The 25509-nt window shown below is 53.0% G+C and overlaps 1 protein-coding gene across 1 annotated transcript in view; it reads right to left on the bottom strand.

The window, feature by feature from the left end:
• Positions 1-25509, bottom strand: part of MPPED1 (metallophosphoesterase domain containing 1) — a gene marked incomplete at its 3' end in the record, with an annotated part of 61671 nt that overhangs the window by 11099 nt on the left and 25063 nt on the right. Inside the window, exon 3 of the mRNA XM_079714139.1 lies at positions 10462-10683. Coding sequence (XP_079570265.1) covers positions 10462-10683 — 222 coding nt within the window. The remainder of the gene's footprint in view (positions 1-10461; positions 10684-25509) is intronic.

Raw genomic sequence — 25509 nt, 5'->3', positions numbered from 1 at the left:
AGGAGGCCCCCACTTTAGAGACGAGGAAATGATTGCACAGAGAAATCATGGGTCTGGGGACACTCAGGAGGCCAGAGGGACCTGGACCAGGGTTCCCAGCTCCTGCATCCTGTGCCCAGTGGGCCGCTGACCCGGATGCCGCTGGGGCAGCTGGACCCCAGTTTCTCCCGCTTCAATGGCAGCTGCCTGCCCGTCCCTCTGAGCCTGGCTGCACTCTGGCTCCTGGTGCTCCACCTCTCATCCACCCTGTGACTCTTCTAGTCCAAAACCTTCCATGGCTCCCAATTACTTCCAGGACAAGCCCAAACCTCATGGCGTGGCATGCGGGGGCCTTGGGCTCTGCCCCATTCCACCTTTCGGACCATCCTGCTCAGATTCCCCAATGAGCTCACCACCCACCAGTCACAACAATCCTCTGTTTCCTGAACAAGGCCCAGCCTTTCCCCACCTCTGGGTTTTTGCTCATACTGTTCCAGCCATCTGAAATGCCCTTCCTAGCCTCTCCTCAGAGTCCATGACCCATTATTTGTTAAGGCCTCGCTCAAAGGCCACCTCTTCCAGGAAGCTTCCCCTGATCACCTCCATCCCCAAGCACAAGTGACCCTCCCTGTTCTGAGTGCCCTTATACAGGCTCCTTCAGGGCAGGCCCGGGTCAAACCATCCCTGAATCCATCCTGTCTAAACTGATGGCTGGGCCCAGGTGGACCTCAGGGTGGGTTTGCACAAAGGGGGCCTGAATGAATGAACGAATGAATGAATGATGGAATGAACTGACAGGTGCTCTACCTGGCAGGCAGGCATGTGGGAAGAACTAAGCATTAACCCTCCCCTCCCCACACCCTCCCCGGGAGCCCTCCCCAGAGCCCCTGGCTGTCAGGAAGCCCTGAGACCCACCACCAGGACCACAACCAGAACCAGAACTCTCGCCATCTGCTGAGCCTCCCATTCTCCCTCACCCTGCCACGACCTGCCTGGGGGAATCCTGTGCCCATTTCACTGATGAGACCTCAGAGGTGACGCTCACCTCCTCGGCTGTGTCCGACTCACCGCCCTTGGGGGACCTTCCCTGCCTCCCCAGGCAGCCTGCTCCCTAGGTGAGGGCAGGGGTGGCTGCCCTACAGGTGGAAGGGAACAGCCTCTCACAGTGGCCCGCCCCATCCCCGCACGGACCAGGTGCTCTCCCACTTCCGCCTCTTCTTCTGCGGGGTGAAAGCTGCAGTGTGAGCAGGGCAGGGCCCTCTCCCCACCAGCAGCCAGCCGCCCCTGAGCTCTAAGACAAGCCTGACCAGGTCCACTCCCTCTCCGGCTGCAGACCGTACACTCATCTTGACCCTAATCTGTTTGTTCTTCCTGCCCCAGTAACCCCTCCCCAAAAGGCCAGGCTTTCCGGGGCCACTTCCAGGGAGCCAAATACAGCCTCTGCCTTCTCTCAGGGACAGCCAACACTGAGGGCATCTCAGGTGAGGATGACAGGTGTCACTGGCCCACGTGCGTCCTGGGACCCTCTCAGCACTCCAGTGAGGCTGTGCTCCCATCTGCAGCAGGGAAACCAAGGCTCAGCGTCGGTGACACCCCTGGGTCCCCCGAGCGAGTTCCTGCTGACTCCTCACCCCACAGGCGGCCCCCATTCCTGGGGACGTCCCAGTTCCGGTGGAGGCAGGTTTGCCTTGCTCCTTCTCTGCATCTCCCGGGCTTGGGAGCCAAGCGGGAGTCTGGGGGAGCCGCTGCCACAGCAGGGGAGCCGTGGCTGCCGGCGAGGGGGCAGGGCCAGGACGAGCAGCGACGTGTCCCCGGGACTGTCAGTCACACACCTTGCCCCACACACACTTAGGGCAAGTCAGCAGCAAGAGAAGTGGAACCAAAGAACCGGGTCCTTTGTCATTCCTAATTAATTTCCCCCACCCTTCCGAGGCGCAGAATCATTCATCTGGGACCCCTCTGCAGCTGGGAGAAGGCAGAGGACTCGCTTCAAACATTAATCTCATGTAGCAGGGTGTGCGTATGTGTGCTGTGGGGCCTTCTAGAAAGAAAACAACAACGTGAAATCAAGGAAGGTGAGGATAGGAAAGGAGCAGAAGAGAAATCCCGTGCGTGTGAGAGAGGCTGAGTGTGAGAGAGGTGAGAAAGTGTGTGAGAGAGAGTATGGGTGCTCATGTGTGCGTGTGTTATGTGGTGTGTGTGTGTGCACGTGTATGGCATGTGTCTGCATGTGTGTGTGCACACGCTCATGCAGAGATAGCACAGTGTGGGTCCAGACAGGAGGAATTTCTTCCCCCGATCAAAATTTGGCAACTGTCAGTCGTGTGTTAAGGCTGATGAGTATAATAACCGGTGGAGGAAGGAGAGGGAAGTGACCACTGGTGGAGGACACTGCTCGGTCCCTCAGGGACCCTCCCAAGCCTGTCGTGTCCCTGTCACAGGACCAAACGAGGGGGCACCGAGGCTTGGGCAGGGCTCGCGGTCAGCAGGCTTCCCAGCTTGTCTTGAACAGATACAGGCTGTTTCTAACTTGATTTGGGCTCTAGACGGGAAGGGAGGGAAGTACCGCTGAGGTTCTGTGATGCTGCGACCAGCACGCCGGGGTCCTCACTCGCTGCACCCTGGCAGGGCCCTGGGAAGGAGAACACGAGGGCCCGGGGCTCGGGGAGCATCCAGCACTCACGGGGCCAGGGATCTAGGACCCCAAGGCCAGCCCCTTGTGGTTCTGCAGCCCAACAGGGACGGGGCCAGGGCCAGGCTGGGAAGCAGCAGCCGATGAGACAGGTCAAAGCCAGCCGCCCCCGGAGCTCCCCAACTCCACCCACCTGGGCGGGAACCTGGCACCACCTCTGCCTACAGCTGAGATCTTGGACCAGTCGCTTGACCAGCCCACGCCTCACCTCACCTCTCTCCTCTGTAAGACAGGGATGAAAACAGTCCTGCCTTGTCCTGTTGAGAGTGAAAGGCAGAGCAGGTGGGACCGTTGTGCAGCAGACTCATGGGAAGTTTGCTGAATGAGGGTTTCAGGTATTGAAGGGGAGGGAAAGCCTTGGCCTCTCTTGTCTGAACAGATCAAGGCCACGGTCTGTGCTGAAACCACCTAGAAATGCAGGATGAAATGTAAATAAGCACAGTGCTAGACGCCCGGGGACTGCCAGCCTCTGAACCAGGGAACGTGGGTCTTCATGGCCCTGAAGCAACAAGAGAGAAGGCCCTGGTGGTTAGCAGGGGCTGTGACCAGAAAGCTGGGTTCCCAGAAGGCTTCGGGGAAAGAGTGGACCACGGGGAGGCCTCCACCAGAGGGAAGCTTCCCCTGGACCTCTGACCCAGGCTTCCCCAGGCCGTGAGCCCGTGGGCCCAGGAAGCTCTAATCCATGAAAGGAGCAGAAGGGGGTCCCTGGCCAGGTGCACCCACAGACTGGGGTAGACATCCTCTCTGAGGGGCACCCCCAAACCTGGCTGCCCAGGATCCCCCAGATAGAGCCTTGCAGAATGTGAGTGGGCAACCCCAAATTACGACACCCCAAACACCTCGGAGAATTACCGGAGAGACTGAAAAATGAGTATTTTTTTTAAGAGATGAAAAAGATTTTCTTAATAGAAAGAGCAAAGGGTGAGGTGGCTGGAACTGAGCCCCAGGCCCACCCATTCCTCAAGCAGAGCCAGAAGGACGGAAGGTCCGGAGCCCAGTGCAGGGCACAGCAGTCCAAACTGGGCTCACCGTGGCCTCCCATCAGCTTCTGGCGGTGGCGGGGACAGCGGGGGCAGCGCGGGCTGTCTCAGGCCTTGGCGACGCCAGGATCCCGCTCCCCTGGCACCCCCTTGACCATATTATGGTGACAGACATTGAGAAGCAAGGGAAAAGCTAGGAGTTCGTTATTTCACCCTCTCTATTCTTTTTTTCCCAGGAAGATGTATTTTATCAAGCCTTTTAAAAAGCATTTTATTTTAGCACCTCTCTGTCTGCAGTTCTGGGCAGGGCCCCCATCCTTCCACCCCGGCCCATCTGGGCTCTCAGTTACTGTGGGACCTTAAGCCAGTCGCTTCATTTTGTGGGTCTCAGTCTTTTCAGCTATACAATGGGGACAAGGGTTAGACCTCACTCATGGTTGTGAAGAATTCAAGCAGCTGGAGCAGCTATAAGTTCAGAGCCCTTGGGTCAGCAGTGAGAACAGTAACTGTGCTACTGTCCCATCAATAAGCAGAGCCCCAGAACCTTCAGGACACAGATTTTAAATTCCCAGGCTGCTCAGTTCCTGCCTTCTCCTCGCACCCACCACCCCCAGCGGGCCTGCTCTATGCACACAGGGAAGCGGAGGGAAGGGTGTCAAAGGCTCATGCTAGAACCCACGGCCAGCCTTGTCCAGGGGCCACCCTCTCTGTGCCCGCAGCCCCTGCAGGCTGTACGTACACAACCTCCTCCAGCCCCCACTCTGGGCAGTCGAGGCAGTAGCTGGAGAGGTTTGGGGGTAGGTGGGACCACCGTGTGCTGAATGCCTGTGTGCCAAGCAACTTACGCACAAGGCCTCTCTGAATCCTAAGAACAACCCCACGAGGGGACTGTCCCGTTGTCATTTCACAGAAGCCAAGATCCTGACCTGAGGTCACTCAGCTGGGCCCTGCACATCCTGGCTGTTTGGAGAGAGCTGGTCCCCGAGGCTCTGGCTGCCCCCCAGGCCCTGCCCTGCCCATAGGCAACCAGGCCTCCTAGCTGAGGATCAGGATCCGCGCCCAGACGCCCAGCAGCGGCCCGGCCACCACTTCTCAAAGTTTCCTGTCTCAGCAGGTTTAGATGCCTTCTTTCAAAATACCAGAAGTAATTAGACCAGATGGACTAGCTGCGTGCCAACTTCACTCCCTCCCTCACTCCTTAAAAAAAAAAAAAAAAAAAACAAGGCCGTTTTCAGTTAAATGAGAACAAAAAATGCATCCAAAACCCATAAATGAATACGGTATGTATACGGAATTTTTTTTTTAACACTTAGGATTTTGTAACAGATGAGTTCTTCCTCTTCTTCTGCGGATGGTTCCCGCCCCCTTCCTCTAAGCTGCTCTCGGCGAAGGCTCAGCTCCGAGTCTGCATCTGAGGGGCCCAGAGATGACTTCCAGAAAGTCACGGTGCCCCGGGAGTGTGGCCGTGCAAGCACGCGGCTCTAGTGAGCCCTCCACCCTTCCCAGGCCGGACTGGACCGGGGAAGTGGTGATGCAGCCTCCCCTGGAGTCAGGCCCCTGCTCTCCTGGAGCCTCCACTGTTCTAGTTGGGAAAATAGACATGAAAGAAATGGGTTGCTGGAGTAGTTAAGACAGTGTGGCCCTGGAGCTAGGTGGGCTGAAGGAGCAGGCGATAGCCCAGACGCAGCCCCCGTGTGCCCGGCAAGGAGGGCAACACAGAGCAGCCAGGAAGGATGATCTCCATGTTTGGTGCCAGGCCAAGCAGAAAATCCCAAAACGGGATCCCTACCTCACACCGTCAATGCAATCACTGCCAGTGGACTCAACACCTAAACATACTGATAAAAGGCAAAACAGTGAAGATCTGGGAACATAATAAGGAAACATCTTCAGGACTTCAGGGGCGGGATTTCTTAAATAGGACACAAAAAGCACTTACTGCAAAGAAAAACAGTGACACATTTGACGACACCAAAATTACGAACTTTTAGTCATCTGAAGGTACCATGAAGAGAGGGAAGAGGCCGGTCACAGGGGAGGAAAAGCCACATCACACATTACATGTGATGAAGGGCTTGCATTCAGAATACATAAAGAATCTCTACGAACCAATACGGAAAGGGCAGACAACCCAATTATCTTTTTAAATGGGCAAAAGACCTGAGCCCTTCACAAAAGAAGAAATCCAAGCGGCCATGATTCTCAACCTCGCCGGTCGTCAAGGGAGTGCAAATGAAAACCACCTTGAGATATCAGCACAGCCACCAGATGGGTACGATCTGCAAGGCCTACAATACCAAGTCCTGGCAAGGAGGTGAGGCAGGGCACTGCTGACAGGAGAAAAACTGGAGTAGCCCCTGCCAAAGAGCTGTACAGTGTATGACCTAACCACTCCGTTCCTGTGTGTGTATGTGTGTGTGTGTGTGTGTCCACATGTACGCACACTCAGGAGTAAATCTCTATGTGCACTAAGAGACATGTGGAATGTTCACAGAAATATTATTTACAATGGGCCCAAAGCAAGGGTGGTGGGACCTGGGCAGAATGGATAAATAAATCATGATATATTCATACGATGAAATCCTACACAGCACCGAGAAGAGAACCAATCACAACTGCACACGATGACATGGAAGAATATTAAAAATATATAATATTGAGTGAAAAAAAGCAGTCATGGAACAACACATGAGTCCATTTTTATAAAGTTCAAAAAACAGGCAGAACCCAACTGTCTCAGGATACGGGTGGCCAGACGAAACACAACATGCCCCGTTAAATTTGAACTTCAGACAAACAACACAATTCTTATAGTGTACATACATTTAAAATATTGCATAGGACATATTCACATTAAAAAATTATTCTCTCTCTGCCTCTGACCATCCTGCAAAATGGGATTGGTAATGGTGCCCTGTCACGGGGGACACAGCCAGGCCGGACCCATTCTTGGATCTCCAGAGCCCTGCAGGGGGCCAGGCACCTGGCGGCCACCGTGGGCCTCCAAGTGTGTGTCTCACAAGAAGTGGAACCTTTCAAATCTGACCCACCAGTCTCCCAAACAGAGCATCCCCTGGTGGTAACACTTAGAGGAAAGGCCGGTCCTGGCGACCATGAGTTTGCTGTCTGCTGCCTCCTCCGAGCTTGCTTTCGTGAGTCCTCAATATCAAGGCCACCCTCGTCCCAAGTCTAGCACCAAAAGGGCTTCTCTGAGAACAGGCCCATGCATCCCTCTGCTTACAGGGGATCATCAGCCTCAGGCAGAGAAACAGTGGCCCTCTGCACGGGGGAGGAGCTGGGAGGACACCAGGCCCAACCACAGTGTATCTCTGCTTGCATGCCCCTTGTAATGGGCAGCTCACCACTCAGTAAGGCCCCACTGCCTCTCCTCTGGGCTCCTGCCTGTGGGATAGTCTTCCCACACTGATGAGAACCTGCCTTCTGTGTCCCTGCTCTGCCTTGTAGGACGACACAGAACAGGTCTGCCCCCAGCGCGGGTCAGCTTTGCCCACATGCCCCAGATACCACTGATATTAGGTTACTTATGGCTACTGATTTATTCGATCCCTGATCCCCGCCTGCTGGTGTTACGATGCTGCTAAAGTCGCCTGTATTCCACGTGTTAGTCAATATGTTAAGGGCACGGGAAAAAGAAAACGAAAACCCTGAACATCTGAATTTAATAATAATCACTGTCAGCTTTGCTGTCCATCCCCTCCTAACAAGCTGCCATATGCCCAGGCGGCCAGCGCCGGGGGCTGAGCTCGCCCAGCCTAAACCTCGACAGACAGTGGGGATGGCGAACAGCTCCCCCGAGCCAGGCAGAGTTGGCAGCCAGGCCACGAGGTTCTTTGCAAACTGATAAGAACCACTTCCCCAGTGTGGCTTCACCTGACGACACCACAGAGAGGACCCAGGTGCCCCCTTGCCCAGATGGAAGACAGAGGCTCAGAGAGACGTGACTTGCCGGGGTCAGATGTGAAGTGAGAGTCAGGGCAGTGGGGACGTCCCTGGTGTGTCTGGGTCCAGGGCACAAGCGTGACTGAAAGTCAGCTCTGCACACACAAGCACTGTGTCCCTTCCAGGCCTCGGGTGTGATGTGCCAGGTCCCCACGGGCTGAGGACGCAGGGCTACAGGAGCTGCGACTCACTGAGCGCTGGGAGACCAGGGTGAGGCCACCACCCACCGTGGCAGCCACCAGCCCGGCCTGATGGCCCAGCCTCGGGCCTCCACTCTCTCACTGAGACCCTGGAAGCCACACTCCGCCCCCAGCACACCCACAGCCCTCTGAGCCTCCTGTGCCTTGCCGGGACTGTTTCCTCTGCCCGTCACACCCTTCCCAGACCCCAGAGCTGCTTGTATCTATGGCTCTCCTGTGGGGAGACTTCCCCGACCCTAGCTCCCAGAGCTTCTCCTCTGTGGCTCTTGTTGAATCAAGGAATTGGTGGCTGATGTGTCTCCCACGAGGATAAAAACCCCATGAAGACAGGAGCTGCATCTGTCTGGCTCACGGCACGTCCCCAGAGTGGCCATGGGACAAATACTTGATCAATGAATTAACCAACCAACAGGTGGCCATGAGAACATCATTTTGATCCCCAGGTCTCAATGGGCCAACAAGGCCGACGTGCATCCTGAGGCTATTCAGAGGACCGAGGAACACATGAAGAGCATGTTGTCCCACACCCGGCACACAGTAGGCGCTCATAAAAGGGCCTCCATCTTGGAGTAGACCGAGAGTGAGGAGAACCACCCACTGTGTGGCCCTGGGCAAGCCACGTCCTCACCGGGGCCTCTACTTACCCTTCTGTAAAAGGAGGTCATTGCAGGCCTGGTCCTACCCTAGGGGCTGTTGAGGTATCAGTGGGAACAGAGCTCTCTCTGTCCTGGTCTCCACCCCAGTGGCTCCCCCAGTAATAATAACCACACTCTGGGCCTGGCCTTCATCTGGACGGGCCCACACAGCCCTCACAACCCCCCGATAGGGTGGGCAGTATCATTTCCCTATACAGAGGGACCAGAAAGGCTAAGGCACTTGCCCAGAGTCACACAGCTAAGAGGTGGTGTTACCCCAATTTGAACAACCCTTCCCTTACCACCCAACTGCCCAGCCACTACTGTTGCTGAGATTCCGGGGGCCTGGTGGCAGGGGCCCACCCTCCCAGGCATGCAGGTCCCAGGGGGGAAGGTGGCAGAAGGAACTCAGGATTAGTTCCATGGTGCCATGGAAGCAGGTGCAAGCAACTGGCTCACACAGGGGGAAATGTAGTGAAACTTCCCCAGCACATGAGCCCGCATCTCACCTCACACCACCTGCTCCCAGCCCCAGACGGGGCCTAAAGGAACCCAGGGTTGCTGCATGGAATGCCAGCTCACAGCCTGCATCTCAGAATGCAGGCGAGGTGCCGTCTAGCCCTCGGCGTTAAGGGCTGTGAACCAACAGCGGGCCCAAGAAGAGTGTGGCGGGTCCGGCACATAACAGGGGCCCCGAAATATGGCTCCTCCCTTGCCTCCTCCGCCTATGGAAACCCCACACCTCCTTCAAATACCCCCTCCAACAGGGAGCCCTCCTGGATCTCACCAAGCCCTCCTTGGGTCCCTTCTCTGTGTAGCAGCCTGGTGCTGGGCCCGCCATGGCATGGGGTCGGGGGTGTGCATCCAGCTGGGATGAAGGTAAGGGTCAAGGAGAAGATAGGCACTCCTCCCACTCAGGCCCCAGGGGGCCTGCAACTAAAAGGTCCAGAACTGCCCGTGCCGGAGCCACAGAAGTCAAAGCAGAGACCACAGGCAGCTCGAGCACAGAGCAGCTGGACACCAGCAAGGCTGACAGCGGCCTCACTCAGGCCTCAGCAGCGCCAGCACTTGGCCTGCAGCTGGCATAGGGGACCACAGGGCTGGCCTGACATCCCGGCCAGGAGCCTGGGGAGCTGGCCATCAAAGGGGTTCTTCGGGGCCCAGCTATGGGGCTGCACAGAGCTGCTCTGGGTGGGGTGGGAAGGACACTGAGGGACACCTGCCGGCTCCCACCCCCTGCTGTCCTCCATCCCACATCTGGGTTCCAGGCAAGGCTGTGATGGAAGGGGGCTCCACAGAGCAAATTACAAGAATGATGTCTCCACAACCACCCCCTGCAGGAGGTGCCCCATCACTCCCATTGTGCAGAGGAGGAAACTGAGGCACCGAGAGGTTAAGTGACTCGCCCAGGGTCACACAGCCCATAATTGGTGAGGCCAAGGGGCTTCCCTGGTGGCGCAGTGGTTGAGAGTCCGCCTGCTGATGCCCCGGTCCGGGAGGATCCCACATGCCGCAGAGCGGCTGGGCCCGTGAGCCATGGCCGCTGAGCCGGCACATCCGGAGCCTGTGCTCCGCAGTGGGAGAGGCCACAGCGGTGAGAGGCCCATGTACCGCAAAAAAAAAAAAAAAAAAAAAAAAAGCAAGGATTCTGGAACCAAACTGCCTGGGTTTAATCTCAGCTCTGCCTATTCCTACCTGTGTGACCTTCAGCCAGGCCCTTACCCTCTCTGTGCCTCAGTTTCCTCACCTGGGAAATGGGGATACTAATAGTACCTGTCTAAATGTGAGACAGTATAGCATATATAATTATTTGCCAGATATGGGGAAACCAAGGCTCAGAGAGTGGCAGCGACCTGCCTAGGGTCACACAGCGTGAGGGGAGAGCTGGCCCTGGGTCTCTCTGCTGCCTCTCCCAGCCCCGCTTCCCTCCATGCACTCGGCCTCACCTCGTCCATCCCCCCAGCACAGCTTCACTGTCACCAGCGGTCAGAACAGCGCCCACCGGGCACACTCACCACGGGGAGCCGTAGATCCGGAAGCCCCGCACGGTGACCTCCGAGTCCTGCAGGTAGATGCAGTTGGTTAGCAGCGACTGCACGTTCTCGTAGTTCTCCGGCTTCAGCTTCGACACGGACGGGAAGTAGTAAAAGTCCTGCTTGATGAGGTCAGCCATGAACTCCTGGTCGAAGGTCAGCTCGTGGTTGCCTGCGATCACGATCTTGTACTCGTAGGGCAGGCTGCCTGCAGAGCCGACACAGACAGATACACGGTGTGCCGCTGTTGGCTTCTGGAGGCCACGGTGCCAGGGGGAGGGGGCAGGCAAGAGCCCCTGGACCCCCTGGCAGAGCTGACCCTCGCCACCGACAGGTGCCTTCTGATCAGAGGCGGCTGCGGCAGCCTGATCACCATCCCTGTGGCCTCTCTGCCCCCGCTGCTGCTGGGTGACAGGCTGCCCGCCCCCTAGACCAGCAGGACAGGGCTGGGCAGTTTCCTGCAGTGCCTCTGAGCTGCAGTGGACCCGGTCTCATCCTCAGGACTCCCCCACCTCCGTTTCTTCTGTCCGGGCCACTTTTCCACTGGAAGGAGACCCTGCCCTGGACCCCCAGGCCTGCCTCACCAGCCTCACTGTCTCAGGCCCCCTCCACCTGGGGGTCTGACTTGTTAGCTCCCACATTAACAGGAATTGCAAGTTCTTTGCAGAGCCCAGGTCAAACCTTTGGAGATCCTACGCTCGGGAAAGATTACACTGCCCATCCCCACCCCTACTGCCATGGAATTCAAAGTCAAAACACAGTCTAAGTGGGAACAAAACAAAACCGTCCATGTATAACATACACTGAGCTAATACTAGGGTCCTTCCAGCTGTGCCCTCTGCAAATTCCATGCGGTTCCTCAACGCCGTGCTTCTTCCCCTTTCTTTCTCTGGGGTCTTATGTCACAGATGCCCGCCCTAGGCAGGTGTGTGCACTGCCTCCCGGGTCATCTGGCCTTGGGCTGGGTTCCAGCACAGCCGCCCAAGGCTATCACAGCCCCTCGGCCTCAGTAAACTGGCCGCCACCCGCCCTACCTCCCCAACACCCGCCAGCAGCCAGCCTGACCCCAGGCTCAGGCCCGTGACTCCCGACCTCCCACCAGCCTCAGCTGCTAGGCTCTCCAGGCCTGGAGAAAGAGTCATGATGGTACCTGATTAGGATAAAAAAATGAATTTTGAAGGTGAACCCCGAGGCCCAAGCCTTTTTCTTGCCCCCTCCCCAAGGGTGTGCCCTGGTGGGTCAAGCAAACACCAAGGGGCGTGTGAAGGTGCCAGCCCAGCACGGTGCCCTGGGGAGATGGGGTGTCCAGGCAGGAGAATGGTGACATTCCATAGCCATTTCACAGACAAGTAACTGCGGCCACTGAATGGAACTTTTAAACCACTGAGTTCTCGTTTCTGAAGGAGCCAGGACAAAAGACACCAAACTTTGCGTCTGTTTCAGCAAGAAAGTCGCTTCTTTTGTCCGAATTCTTCAGCAGTAACTGGCTAGTTAGCATGACCCCATGCACGTATAAGCCCTACTACACGTCAGGCACGGAGCCAGGCCTTCATCATCTCCATCGTGCAGACGCGGAAACTGAGGCTCAGGAAGCTGCGGGGTGATGTGCTGGAGGCCACGTGGCCAGGAGGCGGCAGAGCTGGATTCTGAGCCAGGCAGTCCTGTGTGACCCCCAACTTTCCACCTACTCGGGGAAAGCCCGGGAAAGCGCCCTCGACAAGGCCAGGGCGAGAGCCCCATCCTGACCACCGAGAGCTGTGGCCACACCTGTGGCTCCGGCCTCCCGTCTGGGGCTCCCAGGGTGATGTGAAAGGGAACCTGCCCAGAGGACCGCCCTGGGCTAACAGAGATCCACACCTCAGGAGGCGTCTTCTCCGTTCCCAGTGACCATGACTCCCACAGGAGCACACATAGGGCAAAGTGCCCGGCTTTGGAGCCAGCGGACCTGGGTTCTGTCACCTCTCGTCCGAGCAGGTCACTTAACCTCTCTGAGCCTCAGTTTCCCCTCTGATCAACGTGAGTGTGCCTGGTAACTGCCCCTTTCTGGGGGCCAAGGGCCTTGTGTGGCCCCCAGCTCCACCAAGCCCCTTCCCTGTGGCTGGTCCCACCCAGGGGTAACACAGTCCAGGGACAGCAGAGCTTTCTCACTCTTGACCATGACCTGAAACTCGACCTCCTCTGCTGTGTGAGCCTTCTATCAGAAACCCAATTCCAGAAATGCCTCTTCTCCAAATTCTGAGGACTGTCTGCCTTACTGGGAACCGAGGCCCACAATACCAGGTCAGCTGCGACAGACGTGGGATCAGACTCAGCTCCCCATAAGGTTCCAGGAAGAACCCCGTTTGCCCAGCACTGTGGAAGCTCCAGGAAGGGGCAGGGTGAGTTTTATGGCTGTGCCATACAATGAAGTTCTAGGTACCATAACTACAACTATTATCATATTCTAATTGCAATGAAATGGAAGCGTCCAGAACCCAGTTAGAAACTTCTCCAGCCCGCCCCCATCCCACCCCTGCAGTTGGGACCTGCCCATTCTGCCTGGCCTCAGGCTCTATGGCTGTGGCAAAGGGCTGTTGGGTGGCCACTCACCTCCCAGCCTGGCCACAGAGGAGGTGGGGACCCCAGCACGGAGAGAGAAGTTTTTCACAAAACAAGCAGAAAACCATAATCTGTTCATCACTGCCTCACTGGCCACCCAGACTTCTTTAGAGGTTTGAGAAAATAGCGTTCTCTCTTCTTTGGTGTTTGTCAACTCTGGGAGGCTGTCCGATGACAGGTATGGGCTCCAGGGGCTGACAGCTGGGTCCCAGACCCAGTTCTGCCACTAACCGGCTATGTGACTTGACCTCCCCGGGCCGCTGTTTCCTCACCTGTGAAACAGGAAGAATAATGCCTACCTCGCAAGACCGTTCTAGGATTACACAAGACAATGAATGGAAACACACAAAGCCTTTTGATGTTCAGAAAAAGTCAGCTTCCCTGGGCCAGAGTTTGCAAACTAGAAGCCAGCAGGCCAGCCCAGCCCACAAGCATATTTTGTTTGGCATGTTTTTTTGGCTTTTCTAAATTTGAATTTGTTGCCAACATTAAAAATTAGAGAAATTCCAATAAAATGTCATTCTTTCTGTTTTCTAAAAATCAATCAATCAATTTTAAAATCTCACCATCCTGGCCTAGGCAAGTGCTGAGTGCCTGTGCTTCCCTTAGACAGGAAGCAGAGGGCAGTTTGCCCAGTCCCCACCTGTCCCTACTACTCACACCCAGCCCACTTCACTCATTTTAAGGTACTGCCCACTCCCGGCAGCGTTGGGGATTCTGGCCCCGGCCACAGTCCCTGGAGACGAAGGGGACCAGACCTGGCCCCTGCCCCTCCGAGCTGCCAACCAGGCTGTGGGGATGAGCTCTCCAAGGCCCCTCTGCCTCCCCGCCTCACCCATCCTCCTATCTGTCATCCCAGCCTGGCCCAGGGATGCTGAGACGTCCTCTTGTTCTCCTCACAGGAGAGAATCAGGAGCAGAGAGGAGATGTGTTGGCTTCACCATCTCCATCCCAAGCAGGTCCCAGCAGAAGTCAGGAAAGCGAAGCCCCCGCCAGTACCCCAGGTGACACGGTGCAGAGACCCCTCTCTCCAGTGATGCTCAGGCTGCCGGCGGGGAGGGGAGAGGCTTGCCTGGGCCTGAGCATCTGGAGAAGGGTCGTGGAGGACAGCACAGAGAAGCCTGCCATTTCCGGGACCTCACTGTTGGGCCAGCCACCCTTGGTAAAAGGCTGGGCCCTCCCGAGGTGGGCTCTGTCACCTCCGCCTCGAAGCTGGGGAACGAGGGTCCCAGGTCAGGAACCTGCCCAGGTCCCGCAGCAGGTGAGCGGCAGAAGCAATACTAGGTGCCGGTCCAGCTGACTCCACACCTCTGGGTCAGCAGCTCAGATTCGTTCAAGGCCACCAGGCCAGCCCCTCGCCAAACTGCAGTCGCGGCTGGAGCAGTGGCCACCGTGACTGCCTTCCAGGACTAGTTCTCTGCGTTTTCACTACACGGCATCCATCCACCCCACTCGGCACGCCGCCCCGGCTGGGGGAGCCCGAGCCGCACTAATGTATTGATGTCATGTCTCTGACTGGGGGCGTTACTTAAGCAAATTACTACAACCTTACAGTTTCATTTATTTCCGCAGCTCCTGACTACCAGAGACTGAGGAGTGGGCAGGAGGCTGTGGGCTCTCTCCTGTCCCTCCCACCTCGGATCAGAGGAGGTAACTGAGGCTTCTTCCCTCCCAGGGAAGAACCAGCTCCTGGACATAAAGCCAGGTAGCGGGCAGGAGCCATAACATGCTGGCATGACACCCTCAAATATTGTCTGGTTTCTCCCCAAAAGATGGGTGCCACACGGCTTGGAGGCAGGGGGCTCGTCCATTTGTGAACACAGAAACCTTCCAGCACCTTCTGAGCTGGAAACCCAGCCACAAACACATCCCTGTCTGCATGTTCACTTGGACTTGGCAACTCGCCAGCTGTGTATAACCTTCAAAGACACTTAAGTATTATTATCCCCATTTTACATCTGGGAAAATGGAGGCTCAGAGAGGTTACACAAATCAATAATAAAGTGATGAACAAGCACAGAGGGTAATGGACAGTTTGACGATTTTTGTGGCTTGGCCTCATCAAACTCATCCTGAACTGGTACCATCATGCTACACTGCCTCTCAGCGGGAAGACAGATCATTGGATGGATGATGGATGGATGGATGAGTGGATGGATAGATGGATGGATGCATGACGGACGGATGGATGGATGGATGCATGACGGACGGATGGATGGACGGATGCATGAGTGGATGGATGATGGATGGATGAGTGGATGGATAAATGAATGGATGCATGATGGACGGATGGATGGACAGATGCATGAGTGGATGGACAGATGGATGGATGGACAAAGAAGGATGGATTATGGATAGATGAATAGATGGAAAGAGATAGATGGATGCATTTATAAATCAATCAATCCATCTTGGGATAGCTCTGTCTCCTTTATACCAACTGATCTCTGTCTACCTGGATCCCTCCCTTTCCTCCAAATTTGTCCTCCAACTGTCCTGGCAGGGCTTGCTATCCAGACCCACCTCCCTCACCCATAATCCTGACTGGCCCTCTCTGAATCTCCTCCCACTGCACCTGCTCTCTTGTAGATGGGGGTGGGAGAGCCAGAACCAAGGCTCTGGTACGGCTTAACTATCACAGAGGCAGGTGGAAAAGTCCCCTCCTCTGTTCTGGGGCTGCTACCTCTGTTGCTACAATCTAAAGCTGCATTAGATGCTCACATCAGCCTGCAGCTCTTACCAACCTGATTGTGGATAAAATGCCCAACGACCAATCATCAGAGGCTTTCTGGCTTAGCTTCATCTTCCCCCTCCTGTATCTGGGTAGTGAATGAGGGAGTGTTTGGGGGCCCTCAACGACCATTTGACTTGCAGGGGCTTCGTGGGGGAAAAGATGAGATGAAAACAAACTCTTCCCCCGATGCCTGCCCAGAGGAAATGAACGTTGTTCCTTCTGCCCCTTCTTGCGGCTGTCCTTCCTGGCAGCAGAGAAGAGGGCTAACATACAGGGGGACCACCCCAGTGCCCAGACGGGAGCACCTGCCCTGACAAGGTGCCAAGAGTGCCTGAACCCCGGCTGTTCTCCAGCAGGTGTCTGGGGGCTGTGCCAGCTTGGTGAGGCTCCGAGAGGGGACAAATGGGCCCAATGCCTTCTCACACCCACCTCCCTCAGCTCAACAAAAGCAAAGAATCCAGTCAGCCTATCCCAAAAGCCCAGCAAGCCAGAAACTTGCTTTCTTCCCTGAAGCTGGGCCCTGTTTTAACCCCCCGGCCCTGGTCAGCTGCCCACAAGCTTTGTCTGAGCACAGGCTGTGTTCCAGAAGCTGGACAAGGCACCAAAACAAAGCTTAGTCCTGAGGTCAGTACCAGAAGTGACACGCAGAGCTTCCAATCCACACCCCTCATTGGACAGAGGAGGAGACTGGAGTTCAGAGAGGGAAAGGGGCTTGCCTGAGGTCACACAGCAAGACAGGAGCGAACCAGCACTCGAACCCCAGCCTCCTACCTCAGGAACGCAGAACAGTGGTCACACCAGCCAGCCTCTGGTAGGACGTGCAGGCTGAGTTGGGGACTGAAAAGATAGGACATTCGGGAAGAGTGGCACAGAGACCTGAGGGTCTGCTTGGCTCCTGGGCCAGGTGGGCCTTGCTGGGGTGTGATCTCCCAGCCTCGGGTCTGGGAGAAGCAGCAAGTCCTCGTGGAAACCAGCCCTCCTCCCTGCTTTTCAGAGCTGGTGGGCATTGTTATGCATTTGTATTCTGCGTGATAACATCCAGCTCATCTTCCCCAAATGCTTCGTTTCTTCTCAGCCAGCTCACTTGAAATCCTGGCATTTGCTAGCCATGGATTTGTTGGTGGTAAAAGGACCATTTAGGTATTCATCAGCAGAGAATTGGAGGATGATCATACTATTTTAACTTTTCATTTGCCATCTATGTCCAAATAGATATGCACCCACACCTAGATTCCACATGGCAGCGAGTACGCGCGGGGTTCAGAGCACAAAGAGGGATGCAAACGAAAGCTCTGCTACTTGCGCTTCCAAGATTAATCTCCCTCCAAAAGGTTATAATTCTTTATCGCCAACACTCACCCATCCCATTGAACAGAAAGTGCTACCTCCAAACTGCATAATCTGTTAAATTCAACATGATATGTGCAAGCTTCTCCATAATCTACGCCATTCCCGGAGCGGTGTAAGGAGCCCGGCAGAGTTTTAGTGTTCTCTGAATGCAGCGGCAATCAGGCAAATGCCCACTTATGGTTCCTCCCGCCCATCCCCATCTCGCAGAACACAGCAGAGGGGAATGGAATAAAGAGACGGCATAACGATCTCTGATTGCATTTTTAGTGCGTCTTTGACAGTTCTGTGTTTAAACACTTGCCCATGTCTGGGAGATTCACGTGACCAGACTTCTTGGGATGGCACTTGATCTAGAGTAACTCTGGAATGGAGACTCGGCTTCAAGCTGCCGTCGGGGCTGCAGGGGGCTCAGGCACACATGTGCCATCGCCATGCACACACAGAGGACACGGGCCGGCGATGCAAAAAGGGAATCTGTGTGCAGCCTGAGCAGGCGGGAGAGGCTGAAGACAGGTGCCTGGGCCAAAGGCAGGGCTAAGAGATGGGAGCACACTGCACGGGCTGTGTCCCCCAGAAGCTGGTTTGTGCTGCCCTGTGCCAGGCACTGTGATAAGCAATTTAGATGCAACGCTTCTAGACACCCTTAGAAAGCAAGGCTGGACCCCATCTCTGCCTTCTCCTGGCTACTTGGCCTAGAGTGAAAACCCTCACTTCTCTGAGCCTCAGCATCCTCATCTGTAAAGGCAGAACGTTTAGGGTTCTTCACAGAGTTCTTGGAAAAATCAAACTACGGAAGACACATAAAGCCCCTGTATTGTACTTATACAGAGATTTGTTTTAGTCAGGTATGGTAAGACTTGCAGACACGGAAATGACTGCCTTGAGGAAGAGGGTTATACTCACAGATCCGTATAAACAGGGCAAGCGGGCAGAGGATGGGCTAGTGAATAATGCGGGTGGGCTCTGGGGCACAGGGCTGACCTTCGTTGTCTGCTCCCAGGCCCTGGGGTGATTGATCAGGGCAGTGTGTGCGACAGCCCCATGCAGGACGTGGCTGGGGGTGGGGTGTGGAGTCTGGATTAGTTGGTTTGCTTGTGAAAGGTGTGCTCAGAGGTGAGTCCTTTACTATCTCTACAATGGGTTAACTCTGCAGGGGTAGTCCCTCAGGGTCAGCCAGCCTCCAAGATGCCAAGCCATCAGAATTCAGAAAACCAAAGGCATGATTTATACAACCTGGATGGTAGCTGTTATCACCAGCTTTAGGGATGTTAGGAGGAGTAAATGCCATGCTCTGCTATGAAATCCAGAAATGTTAGCTGGGAAGATGGAGATGAAAAAAGAGGCCTAAGAAAGTCAGGTCACTTGCCTGGCGTCACACAGCAGCACTGGAGTCCAAATCGCCTGCCTAAACCTGGGTGTCGAGACACCACCCCCCACTGTAGGACAGACAGTCCTGGGAGGGCAGACCCTCCACCCACCGAGCTGCAGGCCGGCCCCCTCGGGTCCCATGGGGGAGGGTTCTGGATTCACAACCCAACACCGGTGCCCATATTTAAAAGGCAAATGCGATTTTTCTTCTGTTTTATCCTAATAGCCAAAATGTTTAACTTTCAAACATTTGTTTTTCCTGGGAAATGTTTTAAAAACAGGAACATTCAGTCCTAATCATCTATTTAAATGCTTGTTTCAATTGCTACCGCAGAGCACATAGGACTTCAGGCTGAAGGGGACAGTTGAAAGGTTTCTGGGTTCTTCCTCCCCCAAACTAGGCCTCCTGTAGCCAGAAAGATTTTGTGGGAACCTCCCCAGAACACACATGCCCAAACACTTCATGAAAGGCTCCCCAGGGCCCTCACAAGGGGCCAAGCTGGTGACCACGGATGTAACACGCATTCAGAACTCAAGGCTACGGCGCCCCCTCCAGGCCAGGCCCCGGTGGTGCCCTGACCTCAACTTCCCGCAGCACAACACACCGTGCACCCCTCTGAGCTGCTTGAGGCCTCTTTGTTCATGCTGTTCCATCCACCTAGGACCCTCTTCCTGCCCTTCTTTCTGAGCCAACTCCAACTGATTCTCCCTTCATCAATGGGCCCAAGTGCCACTTCCTCCAGGCTGCCTGCCACGAGCATCCTTTTTCACCCAGCACTTGGGGCTCCCAGCTCCGCCCAGCCTGAGCTCTCGCTGTCGCTGCTTCGTCTGCTTCCCCCACCAGCCGGGCGTCCTCCCAGGCTGAGACTAGCCTGCTTCCTCTCTTGCGCCCAGCACAGGGCTGGCTATGGGGGGAAGTGCTCATACATGCTCACTGAATCCAAGGTGTATTATCATCCACGTAGGATAGAGGATGAGGATCAGATGGTGAGGTCAATGACTCACCAAAGGTCCCCAAGCAGTCCACTACAGAATGTTACAGAAGGATCATCGTTAAGATCCTGACCAGCCTGTCGGGTGGCAGCCCCCAAGCTGTCGTGGCTTTCACTCCCTCAACAGACATCAAGATGGGCACAAGGCCCAGGTGTGGGGCTGGCACCCGGAGGCTCCAGTAAGAGCCTCCCTGGAGGCAGGGAGGCCTGGGTTCAGCCTCAGCTCTGCTACCACATCACCGGACCCGGGTGAGGCCTACCCCTGCTCAGGCCTCAGTTTCCCCATCTATCCCATGAGGAGGTCCTGACCCTTAAGAGCCCTTTCAGCTTTCTAAGACCCTCCAGGAGGTGCCCGGGTTGGGGGGGCTTCCCAAGGCAGGTGCTAATAGGGCCAAACAGCAGGACAGAAAGGGCTCACACAGGGCAGGGCATTTTGAATGTGCACGTTTGCCTGATTGTTGCTGACACCCTGTGAAATCAACAGTAAAGGAATAAAAAGGTATGACCCTCCACAAGAAGCAAAGCGAGCTGTGGCCAGAGCCCCAGGCGGCTCAGGGACCCAGGCTCAGGTGCATGGTCTGACCTAGAACCCATGGGAGCAGGTAGGCCCGGGGTGCTTCCCCCATCACACCCGTCACCACGCCCTTCACCCACCAATCTCCGCAGAAGAGAGGGTATTTACTCTCAAGGGAAAATAACAGCTCCACAGAGCCCCATTTAGGGACCACAAGGCTTGAGGGAGGATGGGCAGTGAGGTCGGAGGCTGAACAACAGTAGGATAAAGTGAACGAATAAATATAGTGACTGTGGAGACCCCAGGCCCCTTCCCCAGTGAGCTCTCAGGTTCTGGAAGCCAGCCTTGGAAACTGGGGAACTCATTTCTGGGGAGAAAGATAGGTCCAGGAGAAAAGACCTACAGATAGTGATATCAGGGGCCCCCCAAAGAGATGGGAGGACCCCATCACAGTACATCCTCCACCCCCCCACACACACATGTATACACACAGCTTATCAACAGCTTTCAACCGTCTAGCTCTTAAACACAACACACAGGATCATCAGACCTCGGAGAAAATCCTCCAAGTTGAAAACGGAGGCAGAGGCCAAAACAAGAAGAAAGGAAATTGGAGGAAAAGGGGCTGAGGCAGGGGGAAAAAATAACATATAATTACCGCCATTGGTGAGATAACAGAAGATATTACACCCGTGAAATTCTAGCAGGGTGCTCTTAACAAAAGAAATTAAAACGTGGCAGAATTTTAAAATTTGGTTAGAGAGTAGAAGATGGAATTGAGGAAATCTTTCCTCAATCCTCCCATGTGGAGGATCCCACATGCCGCGGAGCAGCTGGGCCCGTGAGCCATGGCCGCTGAGCCTGCGCGTCCGGAGCCTGTGCTCCGCAATGGGAGAGGCCACAACAGTGAGAGGCCCGCGTACCACAAAAAAAAAAAAAAAAAAAAAAAAGAATGTCCCAGGATTAAAGGACAATATTTGCTCCATTTAAAGGGTTACCTGACTGCCCACAATAATGAATGAAAAAACACCCACATCTGAGGCACACTGCCCAGAAACAAAACAGGTCATGTACAAAGGGTGAGATATCCAAACGATAGTGGAATCTTCAAGAGTGACACAGGAAACTAAAAGAAAACAGAGCAATGCCTTCCAAATTTTGAGGGAAAATGATCTGCTACCCAGAATTCTACACCCAGACAAACTATCAATTAAGTTTGAGGACAAAATAAAGACTTTTCCTGACATACAATTTTGCCAAACATTTATCTCCAGCACATTCTTTCTCAGAAAGCTACTGAAGGGTGTGTTCCACCAGAATGAGGGAGTAAACCAAGAAAAAGGAAGCCATGGGATCCCGGAACCAGGAGCTCCAAGAGAAAAGGAAGGCGAAGGGAAATGGTGAAGGGGGATCCAGGGTGATGAGTGTACACAGGCCTGGAGGGCAACTAATTCAGACCAGGGCAGGGGTTGGAGGCTCAGGAAGTATAAGAAAAATGGGCCATCAGATGGCCTGGCCCAGCCTACCACATTGCTGAGGGGCACTTCAAACCCTACAGGAGACAGGGATGAACCACAATGGGTACAAGGAAAAACAAGCAAACAAAACAATTTACTACTTTAGGAAAAACAATAGGTTATGCAATGAATATTTAACCAAAAACTGTGATGGGACTACAGCAAAAGGATAAGAGAGGAGATGTGTATATATGGGTAGAGAGACTAAGTCTCTAAATTTTCATTTTTCATAGTAAGACATTAAAAAGTAATCCCTAAAATTGAAAAATAAAAAAAACAGCATGGGTTTCCCTGGTGGCACAGTGGTTGAGAGTCCGCCTGCCGATGCAGGGGACACAGGTTCGTGCCCCGGTCCGGGAAGATCCCACATGCCGCGGAGCGGCTGAGCCCGTGAGCCATGGCCACTGAGCCTGCACGTCCAGAGCCTGTGCTCCGCAATGGGAGAGGCCACAACAGTGAGAGGCCGGTATACTGCAAAAAAAACCCCAAGCAACCAAAAAAAACAAAAAAAAACCCCCAGCAATATAAGGTTGTTACTCAGAGACATCGTGGTGATAAATCAGTAGCTACCAGATTTGCACAGGGAATAGGAATCAGGACTGGGGAGGGGACCTGGGGAGGAGGCTGCTGGCTTTACCATAAGCTTTGTAGCATGTTGTGACTCATTCTGCACATGTATTACCTTAATGCAAATAAAATTGTAATGAAATTAAAAGACGGCATTGGAGGCCAGGCACTCCTCGCCTGCCTCCTACCTCTGCCCAGGGCAGCCTGACCTCTCACTGGTTCTACCCGCTGCTCAAAATCTAGAACCAAATCAAACTGGGTCACAAATGAATCTGTAGACTGTTTTGCATGGTACTGACATCTTAACAATCTGATTCTGAGGGTCTAAGGGCTGGGATGACTCTAGCAACCAGGTTCAAAGGCAGGTGATCTGGCCAAGCATCTCCTAACCCTGGTAGGTCAGACAGCCACCAATAACATCACAGGTGTCACCTGCTGAGAGTCTGAGACAGGCTCCCTCCTGCCTTACTTCTAACTCTCACAACAGCCCCACAAAATGGGCAGTAGATTGGCAGATGAAGAAATTGGGGCTCAGTGAGTTTAAATAACTACAAAATGGGTAAGCAGAGAAGTGGGAATCCATCTGTAGCTGAAGCCTCAATCTCTCCATTTCTGTCACACCACCAAGACATATTACATATGCCAAAGAAATATTCCTCAGGAAAAAAAAAGAAAAAAATGGTGCCATATACTTGAGTCCTTATAAAATCTCCCCTGTTATAAGGAGCTCTCAATGATTTTATTTTAAACAACATAACATTTTGGAGATATCTTGTGGCTTCATAAACGAGCCTTTACAGACCATCTTGAAAAGCAATACAGATGTCAGAACAAGTTAAATGAATTCAGCAAAGGTGCAGGATACAAAAACAATGGGCAAGACAAGCAGTTGCATTTCTATACACTAACAATAAACAATCTGAAAAGGATATTAAGAAAACAATCCTATTTGCAATAGCATCAAAAAGAATAAAATAGGACTTCCCTGGTGGTGCAGTGGTTAAGACTCCACCTGCCAATGCAGGGGACACAGATTCAAGCCCTGGTCCAGGAAGATCCCACATGCCGCACAGCAACTAAGCCCATGCGCCACAACTACTGAGCCTGCGCTCTAGAGCCCGCGAGCCACAACTATTGAGCCTGCGTGCCACAACTACTGAAGCCCGTGCATCTAGAGCCCATGCTCTGCAACAAGAGAAGCCACCACAATGAGAAGCCCACGCACTGCAACGAAGCGTAGCCCCCGCTCACCAAAACTAGAGAAAGCCCGCATGCAGCTACGAAGGCCCAATGCAGCCAAAAATAAATAAATAAATTTATTTTTTAAAAAAAAAGAATAAAATACTTAGGGATAAATTTAACCAAGGAGGTGAAATATTTGTGCACTGAAAACTCCAAAATATCTGCTGAAAGAGACTAAAGAAGACACCAATAAGTGGAAAGAAGTCCTGTGCTCATGGATTGGAAGACTTCATATAGTTAAGATGTCAATATTATCCAAAACAATCTACAGATTCAATGGAATCCCTACAAAAATCTCAATGATGTTTCTTTCAGAAACAGAAAATCCATCCTAAAATTCATATGAAATCTCAAGAGTCCCTGAATAGCCAAAATAATCTTGAAAAAGAAAAACAAAGTTGGAGGTCCCACACGTCCTGATTTCAAAACTGACTACAAAGCTACAGTAATTAAAACAGTATGGTACTGGCATAAATACAGACATATAGATCAATGCAGTAGAAGAGAGAGCCCAGAAATAAACATATATGGTCAAATGATTTTCAACAAAGGGACTAAGAGGGAAAAGAACAGTCTTTCAACAAATGGTGCTGGGAAAACTGGACATCCAATGCCAAAGAATGAAGTTGGCCCCTTAACATCATATACAAAAATGAACTCAAAACGGAACAAAGATCTAAAGTTAAGAGCTAAAATTATAGTACTCTTAAAAGAAACCATAGGGGGAAAGCTCCATGACATTGGATTTGGCAATGATTTCTTGGATATGACACCAAAAGTGCAGGCAACAAAAGAAAAATATATCAAAATTTAAAACTTCTGTACATCAAAGACACCATCAGCAGAGTGAAAAGGCAACCCAAAGAATGGGGAAAGAATTTCAAATCATATTTCTGGTAAGATGTTAATACCCAGAGTATACAGAGAACTCCTAAAACTCAACAACAAAACCCCCCAAACAATCGAATTCAAAAATGGGCAGAGGACTTGAATTGAGATTTCTCCAAAATGGCCAATAAGCATATGAAAAGATGTTCCACATCACTGATCATTAGGGAACTGCAAATCAAAGTGTGAGATAACAGCCTACATCCATCAGGATGGTTACTATCAGAAAAACAGAAAACAGCAAGTGCCGGTAAAGTTGTGGAGAAATGACAGCCCTTGGGCACTGTTGGTAGGAATATAAAATGGAACAGCCGCTGTGGAAAACAGTATGGAAGTTTCTCAAAAATTAAAAACAGAACTAGCATATGATCCAGCAGTTCCATTTCTGGGTATATGCCCTGAAGAACTGGAAGCAGGGACACAAACAGGTATTTGTACCCTCATATTCGCAACAGCATTATTCACAACAGCCCAAAGGTGGGGGCAACTCAGGTGTCCATTAACAGATAAATGGATAAGTACAATGTGGCATATCCACACAATGGAATATAATTCAGCCTTAAAAAGGAAGGAAATTTTGACACACACTACAACGTGCATGAACCTTGAGGACATTTTGCTCAGTGAAATGAGCCAGTCACAAAAGAATAAATACTGTATGATTCTACTTATATGAGGTCCCTGTAGTCAAATTCACAGAGACAGAAAGTAGAATGGTGAGTGCCAGGGGCTGGGGAGGAGGAGTTAGTGTTTAATGGGTACAACGTTTCAGTTTGGGAAGATGCAGAGCTCAGGAGATGGATGGGGTGATGGTTGCACAGCAATGTGAATGTGCTTCATGCCACTGAGCTGCACACTTGGAAAAGGTTAAAATGGTAAATGTTATGTATATTTAACCACGATTTAAATTTTAAAATAATCTTAAAAGAAGAGAACCAAGGGTCTTGAATTCCAGACACTAGAATTGTGAGCAGGTAGAACCATAGGTTCTTGGAACTCTTAGAATCCTAGAATCTTAGAGCCCTGGAAGCCAATCATTCTAATCTTGGAAGCAAACAATTCTAGAACTTTAGAAGTCATCAAGGTTTACAGGTGGAAAGGGACTGAGTGGCCATCTAGAGTCTTGGCCCCCTCACCTTTCCCCCTTTACCAAAAAGTCCTACTTAAGGAGCTCCAGGCCAGGAAGCCTATACCTGCTTCCATCCTTCCAGAAAATTCCCAGCATGGATTTCACCTGGGGTTTGACAGCCCTGGATGAAA

The sequence above is a fragment of the Hyperoodon ampullatus genome (assembly GCF_949752795.1).
Source record: "Hyperoodon ampullatus genome assembly, chromosome: 11".
Lineage (NCBI taxonomy): Eukaryota > Metazoa > Chordata > Mammalia > Artiodactyla > Ziphiidae > Hyperoodon > Hyperoodon ampullatus.
This window is presented reverse-complemented; position numbering and strand designations above follow the sequence as displayed.